Here is a 22,593-nt window from a genome sequence, read left to right as displayed (position 1 = left end):
ACTGCAAAACATTACAACAAATACTTAGACATTGATTTCACCTTATTTTATTCTGTTTTGTTGCTACATTTTCTTTCTTCTGTCACTCCTTCCTGCACTTAAATTCTATGGTGAAGAAGGGAAGGATTAAACCTGTAAATCAAGTAGGCAGAAAAGTGGACCCTAATCTGGCATTCATTTAATGATTTCCAGGCTGCGGTTGAAATGTTCTGTAAAATTATGTGCAAGAACTGTGCGATCATTCTTTCCCTTTGAGTTCCTGCTTAAGCCGAGTCCTGTGCTATACCTGTTTCACTGATGCGTTGAGTTCTCCCCGTTCCAGCTGATCTTGCAACTGCTGCCACTCCTCTGACATCTGCTTTTGATGCCACTCTTGCAGCTCCAGCCACCTTTGCTGGAAGGTCTCCATCTCCTTCTCTTGTCTTCCACCATCTTCTGCTTCTTGGGTGAAGTTTGTACACTGCAGAACATCACATACTGCAATATCACTTCTAAAGACTTGCGCCTCGATATTCAAAAGCATTTAACTGGCCGGGATCGGCACTTGGCTGGTTAAATGTCCCATAACCTACTCTCCATGCAGGGCCAGTCTTAGCAATTGCAGGGCCCTGTGCAGACTAGTTCAGTGGGCCCCTGGGCTACATCCTCCACCATAAGCCATAATTTATCAGTTTAAAAGGAAGTTTAGAGCTCTCTGAACCCCGACCTCATCCCATACCTTGATATGCATCCACCACTTTTCAGTAGACAGCGGCAGCAATTTTCATATCCCGTCGGCCGCTGAGCCCAGAACCTGCTCACTGCTGTATCCTGCCCTTGTGGAAGCAGGAAGTGACGGGACGGGATTCAGCAGCAAGGAGGTTCTGGGCTCGGTTAGCTGACAGGATATGAAAATCGTTGCTGCTGCCTGATGCTCTCTACTGAAATGTAGATGCACATTAAGGTACGGAGCAGGGAGGAGGACAGGAGGACAGACATGCCAGAGATGTGGGGCCCCTAGAAGCACGAGGCCCTGTGTGACCGCTTCTGTCGCCCCTGCCTAAGACTGGCCCTATATCCATGATATTCAGCAGGGGGGGAGGAGGGATAGTGGTCTATTTCCCACTGAATATCACTGGCTAGTGGCTAGCAGATAGCCAGTTATATTAGCTGACATAACTGGCTATCTGTCAGTTTTCAGCCCCACTTTAGTGGCTATATTTGGCCGCATGAATATATGGGATGTCTGGTTAAAAGATAACTAGGTACATCTGAATATTAACATAGCTGGTTATCTTCTAACTGGCCAAAAATAAACTGGATATTCAATGCTGGTCACCGGAAATGACCTGGCATTGAATATCTGGGTTTTGCGTTGACCGCGGGAGTTATCTGGGCTAAATCCTGTGGTCTGAATATTAAATGTAGTGTGAATTCTTAAGACTATTTATTTTAGAGAAGAAGTGACCTTTTAGAATGCCCCTGACGTGCCCATGGCCACGCTCCCTTAGGAGTTGTACACTAGTGAAGTTAGACGTCATGCCTTATAGAATGATGTGCAGCCAGTTGTACACGCAAATCCTAAGTGGTGCCAATTAACTTCAATAATTGGTTGTTAGCACCTAATTATTGATATTTAAGGGCTCATTACTCAATTAATTTGCACCTGCATCTTAGGCGTGCACGCAAAATTGGGCGCCATACATAGAATCCAGAGGTTAGTATCCTGGGGACCTCACAACCAGTCCATAGTGAATATGCATGAGCTAAATCTGCTTACACTGGAAACTCAACATATGTAAACTTATTTCATGCATATTTTTTATTGCGATCCTGAAACCCAACTGACTGTGGGGGCCACAAGACATGTTTGGAAATGCCCTGGCCTTGAATGTAGGCAGAATATCAAAACACAGACATTTACTGTAGATCTGCCGTGACTCATAAAACTTGACACACAAAGCCATGAGACAAATACAAAACTGGCTTAGCCACCTGAAACTATCTGATGATCCTATTCACACTGAGTATCCAGTACTTACAGGAAATCATATAACTCCTCAGTCTTCACTCCCAGTCCTTGAGGGACACCAACAGGTCAGGTTTCCAGAATATCCCTACTGAATATGCATGAGAGAAATTTGTATGCGCCTACTACCTCCACTGTATGCAAATCTCTCTATTGCACATTTTCTTTAAGGGCAATTCTTAAAGACTGGAAGTGAAGATCTAGGACATAATTAATGAGGTCCACCCAGTTGTTTAAGGCTAACTGGAGGTGAAAGAATTACAGATCATTTTTCCACTGACCTGTATGGGATAAAGATTTCTTCCAAGGTTCTCTTTGGCTCCTGAATCTTCAGAAATAAGTTCCAACTGCTTTTTTAGCTTACTCAGCGTCTGCTCCCTAAAGTTATGCAGCTCATCGGCTAAATAATTAGCTTCATCTATGCACTGCTGCAGATAACCCTACAGAGATGAAAAAAGCTACAGTCTTGATAATAGAATTTACTGCAGTACTCATCACAAATATCCTTATTCTCCATATGAAGCAACATTAATAGCAATCCTCAGATGCTTGATGTTTTCTTGCAGAGTCACAGTGGTTCTACATAAAGCTCAATAAATTTGTGTCTGATACAATACTAGCAAAAAAATTGAGAGTAAACTACCTATTAAAAATGAATTATGTTTTGAAGCCAAACATTATGTCTAGGGCCTCATAAACAGTCTTTGTGATATGAAAGATGATTAAAAGATTATGGGTGTTGTTGTAGAAGTCTTGTTCACAATTTCTAGGTGGAAAAACTGGCATTTACACATGCATATTGTATATATGTGGAGATTCGCACTATGTAGCGATTTCAAGGGGGAGTGTGTGGGCATGGATTACATTAGTAACATAGTAGATGACGGCAGAAAAAGTCCTGCACGGTCCATCCAGTCTGCCCAACAAGATAAACTCATATGTATATACCTTACCTTGATTTGTACCTGTCTTTTTCAGGGCACAGACTGTATAAGTCTGCCCAGCACTATCACCACCCCCAACCACCCGCCCCGCCTCCCACCACCGGCTCTGGAACAGACCGTATAAGTCTGCCCAGCACTATCCCCGCCTCCCAACCACCAGCCCCGCCTCCCACCACCGGCTCTGGCACAGACTGTATAAGTCTGCCCAGCACTATCCCCGCCTCCCATCCACCAGCCCTGCCTCCCACCATTGGCTAAGCTTCTGGTGGTGGGAGGTGGGATTAAAATCTAGACATGTATTCCCCATTTCACCAAGAAAATACACATGTATGGAGAAATATTTCCACGTTGGCTGTTACAGCTGGTTTATGTCTACCTCCAAAACGAGGAATCCCTGACGCATTGAAGAGGCAGCGTGCTTTAACTATTGATGTCATACATGCCTTGAGACAGCTTTTGATAGCGAAACTCTGGCCTTAGTTGGTGTGACTGACCATTTTTGCACGTTTATCTCCGCAAGTGTTCTAGAAGTTTAAGCTAAGTAAAGGTTTTCACTTCTAATTCATATTTTCGGATCCACTGATGTTATTCCCGTGAAGGTTTAGCAAAAAGAGAATTGAGATAAGGGTTTTTTATGCCGATGAAGAAAACCGACCCACGGTTTTTCCTCCTTACCCTATAAATTTACATATTGGGTGGAGGTGTGGGCACAGAGGCTTTTTCCCTTTCTCGTGATCATATTTTTTTGCGCTTCGCAGGAATTTAGTACCGTTAAGTACCTTGCAGTTTCTATAACAAGAGGTTGTTTTGGTTTGTTTATTACCTCCAAAATGAAACCACATTAAAACCGCAGCCTCGCTACTTAATTGAAAGTGCAGCTACACGTTAGAGGTGTAGCCAGACCTCAAATTTTCGGTGGGCCACTGGTCAAACTGGGTGGTCACATGTAGTCTCTACATCACCCCCCTCCTTGGCACCAACAATAAACATTAAATACTTGAGCAGTGGGGATCCCCAAGCCCCAGCAGTTGCAGAGGTCCTCCGGTAGAAACAACAGCTCCCTCTCCTTCTTGCTCCTGCTGGTGGCACTGTGCACACGCTGCTGCTGCTGCCCTGCCCCCTCATGCACACTCAGGTTTTGTGCATGGGCGTAAACAGAGCATGTGAGGCAGGGGGAGGCCAGCACGACGACAGCACATATACAGTTCCGCCGGCTAGATCAAGTAGGAAAGAGAGCTGTTATTGCCACCAAAGAACTCCTGCAGCAGGTGGGGCTTGGGGATCCCCAGTAGCCATAACAAGGGCGTTAGAATTCTGGGTGGACCCGAGTCCAAAGTGGGTGAGCCCAGGCCCACCCTGGCCCACTCTGGCTACGCCACTGCTACATGTGGAAGTGTGGCTGGTGGATAACTGGTTACATCATGCGATATAACTGTCTGTCTGCCAATTTTTATACTGGGTTTGGCGGTCATATATGGCCGTGTCAAACCCTGGTATATCTTTGGCCAGTTTAAAGATCTTCAAACCTCCCAACCCCCCCCCCCCCCCCCCCCCCCAATGCTGGTCATAGGAAACAACCCGATATTGAATATCCAGGTTCAGCATGGACCGGGGGACACAGTCCAGCTGTCTCCTGTGGTCTGAATATCGGGGCCTATATATTTATCTCGGTGTCATACACATGTGCAGAATTCCATTAGGGCTTTTGTCTTTTTGTAACTTGAGATCATCCAGATTAATCCACATGCATGTAAATATAATCATTCACCAGGACTCCTCTTTCTAGTTGCTCTCATTCTACTTTTTTAAATGTGTTTTTTTTTAATTTAAAATTGCAAATATATGTGAAAGTTCATTTCACATACAATATTTATATGTAACTATTTGCAATCAAAATTTTGTTAGTACTAACTATAATAAAGAGAAGCACTGGACTGGAGTAGAGGAGCGGCCTAATGGTTAGCGCAGTGGGCTTTGATCCTGGCAACCTGGGTTAAGTTCCCCCTGCAGCTCCTTGTGACCTTGAGCAAGTCACTTAACCCTCCAGTGCCCCAGGTACAAAAACTTAGATTTTGAGCTCTCTAGGGACAGCAAAATACCTGCAGATAATATGTACAGTGCTGCATATGTCTAGTAGCACTATAGAAATGATTAGTAGTAGTAGGATTCAGCCCCTGAAATGCCCCCAGAACACTCCTGACGTAGCCAGCTTCCACTTCAGCACTAACCAGTCTTTTCAGCACTGCTGACTGGTTAAGTGCTGCTGAAAATGACCGGATAGCCACATACAAGTGAGTTAACAGGTCAGCGGCCGTTCCCGGCCAGTTAACTCGCTTTGAATATCAGCTGGTATGACTTTATCCTACTGGAGGAATAGCATTCCGATACTGATCTTAGCTTTTAACTTCTTGGGGGCCTTAGAACTTCAATATATCCACTTCTATACTGAACAAAAGCCATATTGATTTGGGTGCTCCTTCCATTTAAATCACGTGACAGATCCAAACCAATTAGCCTGAACCATCTGCAATTAATAGATAGTCGATGAACAGAACATTTTACAAAATGCCAACAAATGAGTAATAGAACATGCAAGTCTTTGTTAGAGTGATGCAGCCAAAGAGCTGAAAGAGAGGTGGGGGGGGGGGGGGGGGGGGGAGGAAAGGGGTGAGGCAGAGGTGGTAAATTTGTAGTTTGTGGTGGAGTGGGATATAGAGGTATGGGGCCTGACATAGGCGCCCCGTATAAGAGGCTTGGGGAGGCTAAGCCCACCCAGCCCAACCGTAACCTTCCTCCCCTTGCTGCAACCCCACTGCCTCAAAAACGCAGGGCTGCCTGGCACTGCAGCCAAGCAGCTCTGATCCTTCCCGCCCTCAGCTGAGCTTTCGGATGACAGCCCTCTTCTCTCCGTTCCCCCCCCCCCCCCGGCACATGTTTACGTGTTTTACTTTCAGTGGCAGCGAGTGGCGATGACGGCAGAGATAAAGAAAGCACTACGGGATCCTGCAGCTTCTTCCTTCCCTTCCCTCACACGTAGCCCGCCCTCACGGAAACAGGAAATATGTCATCGCAGAAGGCGGGACACGTGTGAGGGAAGGGAAGGAAGGAGCTGCAGGATCCCGTAGTGCTTTCTTTATCTCTGCCGTCATTGTCACTCGCTGCCGCTGAAAGTAAAACAGGTAAACATGCGCCGGGGGGGGGGGGGGGGGGGGGAACGGAGAGAGGAGGGCTGTCATCCGAAAGCTCAGCTGAGGGCGGGAAGGATCAGAGCTGCTTGGCTGCAATGCCAGGTTGGGGAAAAAAAGATGACATGAAAATTTTCACGCTACATACCCCTACCTAGTAGTAGACCTGCTGTACTCCATTCTTCCTCCCTGTGTGGCTCCAGTACTTCCCCAGGCCCCCTGAATCTATGTTTTCCTGTGCTTTTTCCTCTTGCACAGGCTGCCATTTTCTTTTTCACCTACCCTGCTAATTAATCTCTCCAGAGCAATCCAGGTACTGGCCTGAGTATGGCAGCAGCTTTGAGTTCAAGGAGTAAATTGGTGCTCACTCGTAATAGCTACTGTACATAATTTTATCTGAAGCAATGAAGTGTGAAGTGACTTGCCTATCATATCTAATATCTAAATTTAATAAAAGGTATTACTTGTTACTATTTTATTTTTACTTATTTTTTTCTGCGTTGTCAGATAATTATGGATGTAAGCCCCACCCCCGGCACCACCCCTGACCCCGCCCCCTTTAGCCTCCCCTAACAGTTGGGCCACCGACCGCCTATGGGGCCTGACCTCTGAAGATGGATCCAATAAGTCTTGTAAGCTCATGAACAGTATGTCAATCTACAAAGATAACACTTTGGCAAATGAAAGATACTATTATTCAAAGTGCTATTTCAATTTTTCTGGTTTGTAGAGGTGAGCAGGACATAAAACGAGGAATTGAAACACTATAATTGTAAGGAAAGCCATGGCGTGCAAAGAGGACCCCTTGTTCTCAGATTGAAAAGTTATTAAAATTCTACCTTGTCAGAAGTGCACTGTTTCAGCTCTTTGACTAGATCTTTAAGGTGGGTTTCCTTCAGTTTCAGTAATCTCATAGCTTGCTGTAGCTCCATAAATGACAATATATTTTGTCTGTTACTTCTGATGAGCTGTGGAAGATCCATCTTACCATCATATATTAAAAAATTCTGAAACAAAATGAATACGTGTTATAATTCACAAGAAGGAACATTTGGTGCTGGACATTGCGTTGGGTGATGGAGTTTCCTGTTGATGACAATATACGACTTTTCAGCAATTCCCTTCCATTCAACTGATATCTGTGTCTGGGGATGTGATATTTGATACAGCATTTAGGTGATAATCCTATAGGATTTAGGCAGCAAGAATTTGCGGAAATGAAACTAGCTAGCTGTATACAGTCACATCTTCTATATGCATTTTGATGTATTATCCGTATTTATCCACTCCTACCCTAGCTAAGATAATGCTAAAGCACCTTTCTGACCTCATTTGCAACTCTTTAAACAAGTCCCTTAATTTGTTACTCCTTTTACTCTATCTTATCTCTCTATATGTTCCATCTTTGCTTACACCCTAAGCTGTAAAATATTTTATTATGTGTTGTATTGACATTGTAAGCAGTACATTATGCCATACTTTGTATTGTTGTTTGAATATTTTTACTACTGTAATTGACTATTGCTTATGTTTGACTTATTCTTGCTGTACACCACCTTGAGTGAATTCCTTCAAAAAGGCGGTAAATAAATTCTAATAAATAAAATAAAATAAATAAATTCTAGTCATTTACAAGCTATTGCTTGAATGGGTCAGACATAAAAAAAAAAAGAGAGAATGAGGGTCTCCTACCATGGCAGGATCTTCGCCCCAGATCACTTCCTCCAGCGGTGCCACCATGTCTTGGAGTTTGAAGCTCGCTTGTAAAAGTACTACTGTCTGACGCAAGTATCTCTGAGACAGGATGAAATATATCATGTGTTCTGACTGATTTCTCATGCCTTGTCTTTTTGCCTTCTGGATTATTAGATTTTCTTTGAGCTGCAGCTGGAAATACAAAGATTGAACAATTCTTAACGCTGCTCTATTGAGTTTTGCGGCACTTTAGTGCTTAAGAGAAGTGCTAGGCTGACAGTGGAAAGTGAATATGCAGTATTCACAGCAACCCCCCCCCCCCCCCAAAAAAAAACAAAAAACAAACCCAAAACAGAAGAACTACTCTCCACAGGTAATACACAGCAAACAAAACACTGGAGTTAACCAAAACACTGGTGCTTTATAATTTACTTTATGGATCTTCGGGCTTTACTCTTGATTTGAGACACATTTATGTTTTTCAGCAGATGGATACATTGTATTTCTCCGCACTTGTCAGTTACATTGGGAACTTGTTGGTTCAAAGAAACACTAATTATATATAAAATTAAGGAAATACTAATTTAAAAAAAAGTTTGGTGAAGGAAATACTGAGGAGTTTCATGATGTATGGAGCATCTTTAAGTGAGCCGAATTTATTGGCGTTTTCTCACTAAGATCAAGCTCAGCTGTTGGTTACAGCTTATACTGAATATTCCTCACTTCCTTTTATATATTCTTTGAAAAATCTTTATATTGCATTCACTGCAAGTCAAGTGGTATCTGCCGAGTTGCAATTATTACACTTGTTTTTCTCGCAGGATTGGTTTTGTTTTTTGGAATGTTTATGTTACTACTACTACTACTTAACATTTCTAGAGCGCTACTAGGGTTACGCAGCGCTGTACAATTTAACAAAGAGAGACAGTCCCTGCTCAAAGAGCTTACAATCTAATAGACAAGTGAACGGTCGGTCCAATAGGGGCAGTCAAATTGGGGCAGTCTGGATTCACTGAATGGTAAGGGTTAGGTGCCAAACGCAGCATTGAAGAGGTGGGCTTTAAGCAAAGACTTGAAGACGGGCAGGGAGGGGGCTTGGCGTAAGGGCTCAGGAAGGTTGTTCCAAGCATAGGGTGAGGCGAGGCAGAATGAGCGGAGCCTAGAGTTGGCAGTGGTGGAGAAGGGTACTGAGAGGAGGGATTTATCCTGTGAACAGAGGTTACGGGCGGGAACGTAAATGGAGATGAGGGTAGAAAGATAGTGAGGGGCAGCAGACTGAGTGCATTTGTAGGTAAGAAGGAGCTCAGAAGTCAGATTTCTTGCTTTTATGCCTCTTTTGAGCTTTGCGATGAAATAGAGCAATCTGATTGGTTAAATCTTATCGCTCAGACACATGAAAAATGTCCATTGTGAGGGTTCTTTGTTCTAACCATAAATACAAATTAGGAGAACAGTATTGGTACATTAGGCTCTATCCACCCAGGAATGCTAAAAAATCATCCCGCACATTCCTTAATCTTCACTTCTCCAACTGTAAAGGTCTAAAATACAAACTAACGCATGCGTCAACCTTTTCCTACTTGAGCACACAATTCTGGAACTCGCTGCCGCGCAGCTTAAAAACGATCTATGAACTAACAAACTTCCGCAAACTACTGAAAACCCATCTCTTTAACAAGGCATATCAACAAATGTTAACTCCTACATAGATATCCAGAATTGTCTTACAATTTTTGCGTGTTTTACCATTATCATGTTACCCAAGATCCTTCTGTACTACTAAATGTCTATTTTCTTATATATTTCCACTATTCATGATGTATTGTAAGCCACATTGAGCCTGCAAAGAGGTGGGAAAATGTGGGATACAAATGCAATAAATAAATAAATAAATAAAATCAAGCCAAGACATGCTGTAACCTAACAGAGATGCGGTTTGTCATGCTGACTAAAGTGCATTTGCACGGACAGAGAGATTAAACTGGTTCCTTCTGTGCTCCAGGTGTTTGATAGCTCAATGATGGCCCTTTTACAAAGGCGTGCAAAGGCTTACGTGTGTCCAACATGTGCCAAATCGGCATTACCGCCCAGCTACCGCATGCCCCAGGTGGTAATTCTGAATTTGGCATGCGTCCAGAACAGGTGGTAGAAAGTATTTTCTATTTTCTACCGTGTGGCGCTTTCCCGGTGGTAAACGGCAGTGGGCGTGCGCTGCATGCCTACCAGCCGGGTAGCGCATGAGACCTTACCGCTAAGTCAGTGGGTGGCGATAATGTCTCAGGCTGAAAAATGGACATGCCCTGGTTTTTATTTTGCTGCACGTCTATTTTCGGCCCCCTAAAAAATGGCCCTTTTTCCAGAATGTAGTAAAAACTGCCTGGCACGTGCCCAAAAGATGCACTCGCACTGCTGGAAGCCACTTTTTGCTGCGGCTTAGTAAAAGGGCCCCGGGTTGACTGTACATACGTACATAAGTACCGCCATACTGGGAAAAGACCAAGGCTCCATCAACCCAGCATCCTGTCTCTGACAGTGGCCAATCCAGGCTTCAAGAACCCAGCAACCCCCCCCCCCCCCAAAAAAAAAATGTAATAATGTTCAATGGACTTTTCCCTCAGGAATCTGTCCAAACCCCCTTTAAATTCCGCAAGGTCAGCTGCTGTCACTACATTCTCCGGCAACGAGTTCCAGAGTCTAACTAGACGCTGAGCAAAGAAAAACTTTCTCCTGTTTGTTTTAAATCTACCATATTCTAGCTTCATCTTGTGTCCCCTGGCTTTGTTGTTGTTTGAAAGTGTAAACAAACGCTTCACATCTGTCCGCAGTCACATCTGTGACTGTCAGAAAGCATTAGCTTCAGCTTAGGCATCTATACCAGACATACTATACACAGTGTGTTCTTTCTAGCAAAAAAAGGTGCCGGTACTCAAATGCTAGGCCACCCTTCAGGATTGGGGTGATCACTGAGAGACCCACCCCACAATAGCCAGGCCCCCTGCAACCAGTCACAGAATCTATGACAAGGCAGAATTGGTGTGTAGAGCCTGAGATCTATCATTAAAACTTGGGGTCCTTGGGTCAATTTTAACAGACAATGGAAAAGGTGCCGGCACTCAGTACCCCCTCAAAAAAAAGCCCTGACTATACATATACTGCTGAAGATTCCAACATGATGACACATGAATATTATTACCGCCATTTCTGTTAACTGCTGCAGTTGCAACTTTAGCTGTGTTTGCATTCTCTTCAGTTCTACCGATGATGTTTCCCTCTTGCTCGTCTGCAGAAATGCCACCACCTTTCTAACTTGCTCTTCCTTGATGCCGTTTGCTACCTCACGTGCTGCTGCCTCTGCGGAGGGTACATACGGTAGGTTGTTCAGAATCTTTAACATATCTTCCGGAAGGTTCTGTTGCTGAAAATGAAAAACACAGAGAGGCAGCACAGCCACCTGAGCTTTGTGGGTTGTCAGAGATTTTCTATAGTGCTGGATGTTTGCTTCATTAAAATATTTCTGTTTTGATTTTGTGTTTGGGACCTGCTTTTCTTACTGTGCTGATCTGAAGAGCCTCACGATTGTCAGTTGGATAGGTGTAAAAGTCATCAATTGACTGAATGTACAATATGTGCACGGCCTTCCTTCATACCGCCTTGCCACTGTCTGTTAGGGATTTGCAGCCAGAGAGTGTTCATTCTGTGTTATTTCATGTGGCGTACCAAGGGGGGGGGGGCGGTGGGGGCGGTCCGCCCCGGGTGCACACCTCTAGGGGGGTGCCGTGCGCCTGTCGGCTCTTCGTTTTCATGCTCCCTTTGCCCCGGAACAGGTTACTTCCTGTTCCGGGGCAGAGGGAGCATGAAAAAGAATAGCCAGCAGGTGCGCGGCACCCCCTCCCCAGTGGTGTGCACCCGGGGGGGGGGGGGGGTTCACCGGGGGGGGGGGGCATCGCGCTGTTCCGGGGGGGGGGGGGGGGCGCTGCACCCGGGGGCGGGGCACATCGGCGATCCGCCCCGGGTGTCAGCCCCCCTAGAAACGCCACTGGTTATTTCCCTTGATGTTTATGGGAATGTTTGTGGTTTTCTGGGTTATTTTTTTTTTCATTACAGGAGCTATATTGTCAAGTGAATGTGCTCTTTCGGAAAGTGTGTACACCTTTCATAAAATGCACACTCTTTTTAAAGAGTGTAAACTATTTGCAAGGAGGGTGCACTGTTTTAGAAAAAGTGCACACTCTTTCCCGATAGTGCATGTATGCGTGTGCTATTTACTCATGCGCAATGGTTTGCCCCCTGTGTGCACTATCATGAAAGAATGTGCGCTCTTTACAAGTACCCCTGGATTCTATGTATGCGCTCAAAGTTGCACGTACAAATTTGGGTGCACGGCCAATTTGTGAATGCAATTTAATTAAGTAATGAGTCAATTACAGCCAATAATTGGGTGCTACCAGTCAACTATTAGCACTAACTGGCAACAATTTGGATTTATGCGTGCATCTTACTATGCACTATTCTATAAAGTTACACGCGTAAATCTTTTAGCGTGCAACTGAAAAGGGAGCATGGCTACGGGAGGGGCATGGGTGAGTCAGGAGCATTTCCTAAATATGTGCACACTATTATAGAGTTCGGCAAACCCATTTAGCTTCATTGCGTGTCCTCTAGTCCTAGTATTTTTGGAAACAGTAAACAAGCGATTCACGTCTACCCGTTCCACTCCACTCATTATTTTATAGACCTCTATCCTTTCTCCCCTCAGCTGTCTTTTCACCAAGCTGAAGAGCTCTAGCTGCTTTAGCCTTTCCTCATTGGGAAGTCGTGCAAGATTTTACACCAGGTTTCAGCTGGTGTAAATCCTTATACCAAAATTTAGGTGAAGATCCCAGCGCTACATGCTGTTCTTTAAATGGCGCCCAACTCGGAGTGCTATTTACAGACTAGCGCTCAGCACTTTTTTATTTTTGCACCATTTACTGAATCTAGTCCATAGAGTGCACCTAATGCAAAAAGTGCCCAAATGACTAACACAAAATTCATGGTTTTTCCTGCTCATTTTTATTTGCAAACAACATAAAACGATATGGGAAATGTTGTTGCCATTTCATGTCAAACAAATGCACTTCCCATTAGGGATGAGTAGCCAGAAAATTTCTGTTTCGTTTTTTTTTTGCCTTTGTTTTTTCCATTTTGAAATGAATGTCATTAATAATGTGCACTATTTGTAAATAGTGCACAGGTTTCTTAAAGAATGCAGCAGCAAGACTTATAGAAGGTTGCAAGCGACGTGACCACATCACACCATTTTTGCAAAAAAAACTTCATTGGCTACCAGTACAATACAGGGCTAAATTTAAAACTCTATCATCTGATCTTCAAGGCCCTGAAAGGAAATGGCCCCGAGTATCTGAAGAATAGGATGATCCTCCACACACCGCCAAGGACACTAAGGTCCTCCCAAGGAAACTACACCCTCTCCAAAAGACATTACACGATGTGATACCCGCAACCGAGCCTTCTCCAGAGTAGTATTTGTGTCTCAATAGTGCACCAAAATTTACAAAAAAAAACAATTTTCATTGACTTACCTGTTGGCTGTTGTACATATCCAATATCTTGAACAAGCGGACTTGTTTCACAATTTCTTCCATCACTAATTTTAATGCATTGGCTTTTATGATTTCATCTCTCTGTTTTGAACCTTCAGGACCAGCCTTTTCTTTCTGGGAAACCTTTTTCTATTAAATAAAACAGACTCTGAGGTTAACAGGAAACCCTGGAGGTAATGAGAACATGCAGGACACAGTTACAGTATATTACAGGAAACATTGGTTTACATTAAATGAATATACTGATCCCAGGCTCTTCAGTCTTGCTGAAAACTTGAGTACATTTCAACTTTTCACTTGTACTATCTTGTTCATGCAAGTTATAATATATGGAGGCAATTTTTAAAACAGCCACACAGGCTGCAAGCTCATTTTCAAAGTGTAACTGCGCATGGAATGGGAATATGGCTACCTTGTGTGTGCTCGGGTGCTGTGCACCAGCTTTGAACACTTGTATGAAAATATGCAGGCAACTTTCAAAATGAAATCCCAGGAGTCCTTCCCTCCCCTGCCTAATCACGCTCCTTTGCCCTGCAGGTAAAGGTACCCATGCTATGAATAGCACACATAATTTTGCATGCATAGAGGCAAGCAATTTTCAAATACATTTTTTGCATGAGTAAACACCTATTGCATTTAAAAAACCTGCAAAAATTACTCTCTAAAAGTCATTATGAAATTTCACTATAAGGAGTCCTTCCTCATGGGAGTTCTCAGAATAAATTCATTTTTTAAAATATAGGACAGGATATTCAAAAGCATTTATCCATACAGTGGTAGCTGCTACATAGATAAGTGATCGATCCACCAACATCTGGATAGTGCCACTGAATATTCTTACAGAATACCCTGGCAGCATCTGAACAATTTACAAGAAGTTGCTGATTTTCCCTGTTTCTGTGCAAAAGGGCCAAAACATAGCACTAGTTTTGGAAAGTAGTGGCGAGTTCCTGCAAAACTAATATGAGATCAATGGTAAATTCTGAAGAACATTGTCATAATAACAGGTGACATCACTGGGTTATTATGAACATGCGGTGTTATTACAAACACTGCACTCTTTGTGACTCTGGGCAAGTCACTTAACCCTCCATTGCCCCAGGTACAAAATAAATACCTACATATAATATGTAAACCACTTTGATGGTAACCACAGAAAGGCAGTATGTCAAATCCAATCCCTCTTTTCCTATGAGTTCAGTGTAAAAATTTAAGGTAAAACAAGGATGTTGACCTCCTACAGTCGTGAAGTACCTTTTTAGTTTCCTTCTGTCACTGCCTCATTACTATTATTATTAGCATTTGTATAGTGCTACCAGATGCACACAGCGCTGAACACCTGATTCAAAGAGACAGTCCCTGCTCAAAAGAGCTTACAATCTAAATAATACAGACAGACAAGACAGTTACGGGTGAGGGAAGTAATGGGTGAGAAGGGAGGAAGGGACAAGGGGAGGGCAATTGTGGCTAGGAGCTAAAAGCAGCAGTGAAAAGGTGGGTTTTCAGCATAGATTTGAAAACAGGTAGAGATGGAGCTAGACGTATAGGTCCAGGAAGTCTATTCCAGGCATAAGGTGCCGCGAGAGAAAAGGAGCGAAGCCTGGAGTTAGCAGTGGAGGAGAAGGAGGAGGACAAGTGAGACTTGTCCAGCGAGCGGAGTTCACGGGGAGGAATGTAGGGAGAGATGAGAGTGGAGAGGCAATGGGGAGCTGCAGAGTGGATGCATTTAAAGGTCAGTACGAGATGTTGAAACTGAATGCGGAAGCGGACAGGGAGCCAGTGAAGTGACTTGAGGAGCTGACTAGTATGGGTATAACGATTCTGGTGGAAAACAAGCCTCATCTCAGTACTTACAGACACCTCTTGGACAGCATCACATTTGACATGGGAACAAGCCTTCTTTAAATCAGCAGCCAACTGCATGAAATCATTGATCATGTCTTCTGCTGTGCTCACAAAGGCTTTAGGGGTAACTAGATCTGGGTTGAGCCCTGTTTGCTTCACTTCCTCCTGATGTTGCTGAATAAGTGCTTGTTGTGCATCTCTGTGATACTCCACCAAGTTCTTCAGGAGCGAGGCCCATTCATTCTTTGTCTTCAAGTCACCTTCCAGTTTCATCCCCTGCAAAAGAAAAGAGGAGAGGTCACTTAGCAGGATGTGCATTCATTTGGAACAGCATAGAAAACGTCAATAACATTTCCTATGTTGTTTTATGTCATTTTTGGTTGGAAACAACAGGAAACAAATACAAAACTTCTGGGGTTTCCTTGTGTCGTCAATAGTGAGTGAACACTATTCCAGTAGTGCATACTGTTCACGAATAGTGTGCACTATTTCCAAACAATGTACACTACTGGGGAATAGTGTGCACTATTCTTTTTCTGAAGAGTGTATACTCAGTGCCGTAGCGAGGGCGGCTGACACCCGGGGCGGGTCGCCGCTGCGCACCCCCCCCTCGGGTGCAGCACAGCGCACCCCCCCCCGAGTGCATTCTTACTGCCGTATGAAAGCGGGGGGGGGGGGGGGAGCGGGTGGGAACGCCGATCCACCCCGAGTGCACGTCGCTGGGAGCTATTCCGACGCAGAGGGAGTAGGGAACCAGCAGAACTGACACCCCCCCAGGGGTGTGCACCCGGGGTGGACCGCCCCACCGCCCCCCCCTTCCTATGCCACTGTGTGTACTACTCATGATATTGTCCTTGAAATGAAAAAAAAAACACAACAAACTAAGGGGGTCTTTTACTAAAGATTAGCTCGAATTATCTGCAGCAGATCCCATAGAAATAAAATGGGCCCTACTGCAGATATCTCGAGCTAATCTTTAGTAAAAGACACCCTACAATTCCATTAATGACACCGGAAGCTAAATTAAAGTATTTTGGCTGTACGCCCACAGAACTTAGGGAAAGTGAACTCTAGTGTTTTCTCTGACTTATGTCCAACAGACACTGAAGAAGGCATGTGAGATACTGGAAAACCATCAGCTATTTATGGATGCCCTATAGGAATCCACATATGCTGCATTATTGAAAACATACATGATATATTTATTTATTAGTTTTTATTTACTGCCTTTTTGAAGGAATTCACTCAAGGCTGTGTAAAGTAAGAATAAATCAAACATAAACAGTAGACAATTACAGCAGTAAAAATATTCAAATAGCAATACAAAGTAAGGCATAGTATACTACTTACAATGTCAATACAATACGTAATAGAACATTTTCATAAACAGCATAGGGTATAAGCAAAGATGAAACATATAGGTAGGTAAGAGAGTAAGAGGAGTTAGGAAATAAGGGGACTAATTTAAAGAAAGTTGTACATGAGATCAGAGAGCTGATTCAACATTATCTCAGCTAGGGTAGGAGTGGTTAAACATGTCCTGCTGTAGTATGTGCAGCCCATGTCACTCCTTGTATGTAAGTATTTGGCACACATGGAGCTCTGTGTAGATAGCAGTGACGTTTCTAAATAGCTCCTGCCATTGTCAGAATCCCCTTGAAACATGGTGGCCACCTGATTGCCCAATAAGGAAATAATTGTTGTATGTTTGCCCCTAATGACAAAGTGGTAGATATGCAAAGGGGATTAAGTGGGCCGCCAGGAGGGGATATTTAGCAGCAGCTAACTGGTTAGTGCTGCTGAATTTCCTCTCTGATTGCTGCGGCCACGGACAGAGTCAGGGCAGACCTGAAAGATGTGGGCTCCGGCAATATTCAGTGCTGGTGCCAGGATACCTAACTGTGCAGATAGGACCACTCAAAACACAGTCCTATATATATATGTCTGGTTAGATATGCGTGTCGTGTACTGGAACTGCATATTGGATGCTCTCTGCATAACTTCCAGATCTGCCAGGGACCTGGATATTTAATGCCTGTGTCTGGGCATGGCCTGGTCTTGAATATTAGGGGTTAAATTCAGATCACAGTTGACAGCGGCTTTAAAAACCATTGACCACGACGGCTGAATATCACCTGGAAAATATCTGCTGTTCTAATTATCAGTCAGAATAAATATGTAGCAGTAATTAATTGGGGAGACTGACATCTAATTTACATTTAGAACGCACTGGCTGTGAGTTGTTGAATTTGTATATGCTTAGATTTGGCTTATTATAAATAGGGCTGAATTTGTGATTCTACAATTCATTATACAGGAATGTTTGTTAACACTTGCCCTACTGAGAATCTGCTGATTTATTTTTAACTTCGGAAGAGCAATTTATGTGGGTATTAAGAATGATTCAGTTTTGCAATTTGTTTTGCACCTTTTAACTACAGTGTGATTAGTTAGTTCTCTGTGTCATTTAAAGAATGGAGGAGTAGCCAAATGTTTGCCCTGGGATTGGTATCATGGAATATTGCTACTCTTCGGGATTCCGGAATTTTGCTACTCTTTGAGATTCCAGAATTTTGTCACTCTTTGGGATTTTGGAATCTTGACACTCTTTGGCATTCTGCCAGGTACTTGTGACCTGGGTTGGCCACTGTTGGAAGCAGGATACTGGGCTAGATGGACCATTGGTCTGACCCAGTATGGCAATTCTTATGTTAGAGCAGGAGGCTGTCGACTACAGAGACCATGGTTCAAAACCCACAGTTGCTCCTTGTGGCCTTGGGCAAGTCACTTAACCCTCCATTACCACAGGTACAAACTTAGGGCTCCTTTTTCTGAGGTGCGCTAATGAATTAGCACGCATTCTTTGCCATGCAGCCCATTTTACTTCTATGAGCTTCTTAGCATTTAGCACATGCTAATCGCTAGCGTGCACTAAATCTGTTAGCACATCTTAGTAAAAGAAGCCCTCTGGGGACAGGAAAATACCTATTGTACCTGACTATAACTCACCTTGAACTACCGTTGGACAGGCATGAGCAAAATACTACATAAATCGAATCAAAGTAGATTGCAAATATTTTCACATTTATTACTTTTGGGGGGTGTGAGGTCAAAGGATTCTTAGTGATGACACAAATTAGCTGAAATCAGGCCAGGAATCAATTCAGGAAAATCCATGATTGCTTACTTTAGGCAACTCATAAAACTCCCATATCTGGTTTAGTTCTTCAGTCATCAAAGACAGTTCAAGATGGACCAGTTCACTGGCATGTTTCTCCAAGAAAAATCTGCAAAACCCAATTAACACATCACCAAGTAGCACAATATGGACAGGATGTTGAACTTAGGCACCATGAGAGGCAGCAGAGTAGACATGATTAATCAGTTCATTTGGTCCAGATATTCAGCTGTAATTAATTAAATGTGCAGCTGAATATCTAGTTAAATCTAACAGCATAAATCCTGTTCAGTAAGATGTAGGACATCAATTTGTGTGGAAAGATTTTTCTGTACATACGTAGCTGGTGAATGCGAAATATGGTACTAACTGGCTAAACTGAAAAAGAGTGCCCAGGACACACCCCAACCCAATCTCTTTTTACCAGTTAAATGTCTGCACTGAGAGCCAGATGCACAAAGGTCCCATTAAGAATCCGTCTGCGTTTCCAAATTGGTAAAAATTTACCAATTTAGAAACACAGAGGGATTCACATAGAGAATCGCATGCAAATGAGCTGCTCGTTGCTTTCGCGACCCAGATCATTTGCATGCGATATAGGGAAAGCAGTTGGTGAGCTAAGCATGCACACAACAGTCAATCACTATGCGTGGCTGCTGTGTGCATGCTACAGATGGCTCTCATACACGCAGACAAGCTGTGTGTATGATAGCAGTAGATGTAGCCCCCCTTTTTTTTTTGCTAGCACAAAAGCACATTTTATTTTATTTTGTTACATTTGTACCCCGTGCTTTCCCACTCATGGCAGGCTCAATGCGGCTTACATGGGGCAATGGAGGGTTAAGTGACTTGTCCAGAGTCACAAGGAGCTGCCTGTGCCTGAAGTGGGAATTGAACTCAGTTCCTCAGGACCAAAGTCCTCCACCCTAACCACTAGGCCACTCCTCCACTCAGCTTTTTTGGGAGGGAGGGATGGATAGACCTGTGTTGGGGCTCCCTGCCTCCCCGCTGCTGGGAATATGCTTGCTGCTGCTCTAGGCTCTGAGGAATCAGCATCAGGGCTTGGTTCCACCCCCAGCTGTTCCTGTTGCTTCCTTCTATTGGCCAGCTGACATCCTGGAACATCTATCTCCATGAAGATGGACTCTCATTGGCTGGCTGCTGTCCCAACTCCTCCTCCCTGCAGGGCTTCCCTGATGACATCACTCTAGAGCTATGAGCTGATTGGATCCGAACTTCCTGGTGTCCTCCTCCAGTAGTGAGTGGGCGGGACATCCCAGGCTGACACTGTCCAATTGGTTTAGCCCCTCTCTGTTGGGCTTCTAAGCATGGGGGTTGCTGTTTCCCAGCAGAGCATGTTTGACCCTTGTCTTCCTTGCATTTTTGGTAAGTCACCATTACTTTTATGCTTTACATTTACAGGCCCCCCCATTTCTTGCCAGTAAAATGTCATTTGAGAAAGAATAATGGCACAGCTTGTTTCTCTCCTTCTCCTACTTGCGATAATGAAGAACCGGCAGGTCCAGACCTCCCGTTAAAATTTCCACGGTAAAGGTAGGGACTGTTTTTGAGCATGGGGTCAGAAACGGTAATGCATCGCACTGCATGTACATTATAATAGTAATTAGCTCATTATAATAGCTATGCATTCCGTTTTTGTTAGCTGCTACCATGACAGGAAAAGGCTCAGAGAACCCTTTTGTGCATGTCCCAGTTTAATACCTGCGCTCTAAACCGGCTACAGCTAGTTTGCGGGAGGTGGTGGAGAGGAAAACGGTAACAGAATTCAAACATGCATGGGATAAACATAAAGGAATCCTCCTCAGAAGGAAGGGATCCCCAGAAGCTTAGCTGGCGGTGGGTGACAGGGCTGGTGGTTGGGAGGTGGGGATAGTGCTGGGCAGACTTATACGGTCTGTGCCAGAGCCGGTGGTGGGAGGCGGGGCGGGTGGTTGGGAGGTGGGGATAGTGCTGGGCAGACTTATACGGTCTGTGCCCTGAAAAAGACAGGCACAAATCAAGGTAAGGTATACATAAAAAGTGACACCTGAGTTTATCTTGTTGGGCAGACTGGGTGGACCGTGCAGGTCTTTTTCTGCCGTCATCTACTGTGTTACTATGTTACGTTGCTGGCTTCTTAAGTTTAGTGCATCTAGCCCTCAGTGATTTGTGCAGGCTAACCAAAGGAGATTTATTTGGTTTAAAGTCAATTGTAACTAGGGACTTTCTCCCTAGATTGACAGTACTATGATTATTTAATGAAAATATTAGGCCCCATATTTGTGGTCAGCGATTGTTAAGGCAACGATCATCACATGCAGACTTTGGCCTGGATGTGCAATGCTGGGTCTAATTTGGACACTGGCACCCAATATCCAGGTCTTGCTTGGCCACCAGAAGTTATCTGGGTGCTGGTCAATATTCAAACCAGTACCTGGATAACTACCCTAGTAAAGTCAGGACAGGCTTTTTGCTATCCTAACTCTATCCAGGTAATTATCCAGTTAGTAGACTGTTATGTTGTCATGTCTTTGTGGTAATCATGTTAATGTCTCTGCCTTGTATGACTGTGTGCTTTTCTATTATATAATGGAGCTCCTTTCCTAGACATGATTTTATTTTGTTCATCACTTGCAGGAAGAGCAGTATATCAAATTTTAATTAAAAACCATAAACCATAAAATTGCTGCTAACTGGGTAGCTCCTGGCTTCAGCTGGACTGCGCTTCTGGTTCATAATGTATGACAGAATCCCTGGATTTTCAGCAGCACACTCTGGTTATCTGAAGTTGAAAATCTGGGGTTCACCCGATCAGCAGGAGATAATTTGGTAGAAGTGCCTATTACCTGGTTATATAAGTACATAAATATTGCCACACTGGGACAGACCAAAGGTCCATCAAGCCCAGCATCCTGTTTCCAACAGTGGCCAATTCAGTGGCCTGGCAAGGTCCCCCCAAAAAGTTCAATACATTTTATGCTGCTTATCTCAGAAATAAGCAGTGGATTTTCCCCAAGTCATTTTAATAATGGTCTATAGACTTTTCCTTTAGGAAGCTGGCTAAACCGTTTTTAAACCCCGCTAAGCTAACTGCCTTTGCCACATTCTCTGGCAACAGATTCCAGAGTTTAATTACACATTGAGTGAAGAAAAGGTTTCTCCGATTCGTTTTAAATTTACTACTTTGTAGCTTCATCGCATGCCCCCTAGTTCTAGTACTTTTGGAAAGAGTAAACAAACAATTCACGTCTACCCATTCCACTTCACTCATTATTCTATAGACCTCTATCATATCTCCCCTCAACTGTCTTTTCTCCAAGCTGAAGAGCCCTAGACGCTTCAGCCTTTCCTCATAGGCAAGTCATCCCATCCCCTTTATCATTTTCATTGCCCTTCTCATTATCTCCTGCTGAATCAGTTTAAAAGGTCAATCACATCAAATGTCTTACAATGAGTGGGAGCTTTCATCAAGAACTACACAAATGCTCAACACTCTTCAAAATTTTCCAACAAAATATACTTTTTATATGTATATCTCAGTGACCTCAGCGGTGACTCTTTTCACATGGACATTTAGCTCATGACTCGCCTGCCTCTTCTTCGGTCAATATATGCAGGCAGCAGATCTGGGAATCTATCAAAAAGCTAAGTGGTTGAGTAAGTTTTAATTCATAATTAAATGAAAGTAACTAAATATATGAAAGTAATAAAAAGAGTGATTAAACAGAGCCTGCATATCTAGTGTCACAGTTTCCTGCATCTAATGGCAGCCTGAATGCACTAATATTACCTGATCAGCTGTTCTTGTTGGATGTGGGATCTCCTTTCTGGGAAAGTCAATGGTGGTACAGAAGGTATCAGAGTGGAAGCAGGAGCCTGTTCCTCGTTGGTTTCTACTTTGAAGGACACATCCTGAACTTTGAATTTTTTCAAAGTGCTTGGCGTGGAGTACCCTTCGAACATTAAACAAAATAAATTGTCCTCATCAGTGGCATGAATGCACCACTGAATCTCTCAGTGAAATCATAGCAGAGGCTGCTGGCAAGTTTCCCCAAAAGCATACCACTGAGAGATACAGCCGGGCCTGGGGCAGGGCTGCTGCAGCTGCCATCCCCCCCCCCCCCCACTCAGGACG

The 22,593-nt window shown here is 43.8% G+C and overlaps 1 protein-coding gene across 1 annotated transcript in view; it reads right to left on the bottom strand.

Moving 5' to 3' along the window:
- LOC115482138 overlaps positions 1 to 22,593 on the bottom strand; it is a 66,085-nt gene that overhangs the window by 23,373 nt on the left and 20,119 nt on the right. Inside the window, exons 8-16 of the mRNA XM_030221710.1 lie at positions 22,249 to 22,411; positions 18,468 to 18,567; positions 15,290 to 15,556; positions 13,415 to 13,564; positions 11,026 to 11,247; positions 7,830 to 8,024; positions 6,977 to 7,144; positions 2,290 to 2,448; positions 287 to 460 (exon numbers count right to left, since the gene is read on the bottom strand). Coding sequence (XP_030077570.1) covers positions 287 to 460; positions 2,290 to 2,448; positions 6,977 to 7,144; positions 7,830 to 8,024; positions 11,026 to 11,247; positions 13,415 to 13,564; positions 15,290 to 15,556; positions 18,468 to 18,567; positions 22,249 to 22,411 — 1,598 coding nt within the window. The remainder of the gene's footprint in view (positions 1 to 286; positions 461 to 2,289; positions 2,449 to 6,976; positions 7,145 to 7,829; positions 8,025 to 11,025; positions 11,248 to 13,414; positions 13,565 to 15,289; positions 15,557 to 18,467; positions 18,568 to 22,248; positions 22,412 to 22,593) is intronic.

This window comes from Microcaecilia unicolor, chromosome 12 (assembly GCF_901765095.1).
Source record: "Microcaecilia unicolor chromosome 12, aMicUni1.1, whole genome shotgun sequence".
Classification (NCBI taxonomy): Eukaryota; Metazoa; Chordata; class Amphibia; order Gymnophiona; family Siphonopidae; genus Microcaecilia; species Microcaecilia unicolor.
This window is presented reverse-complemented; position numbering and strand designations above follow the sequence as displayed.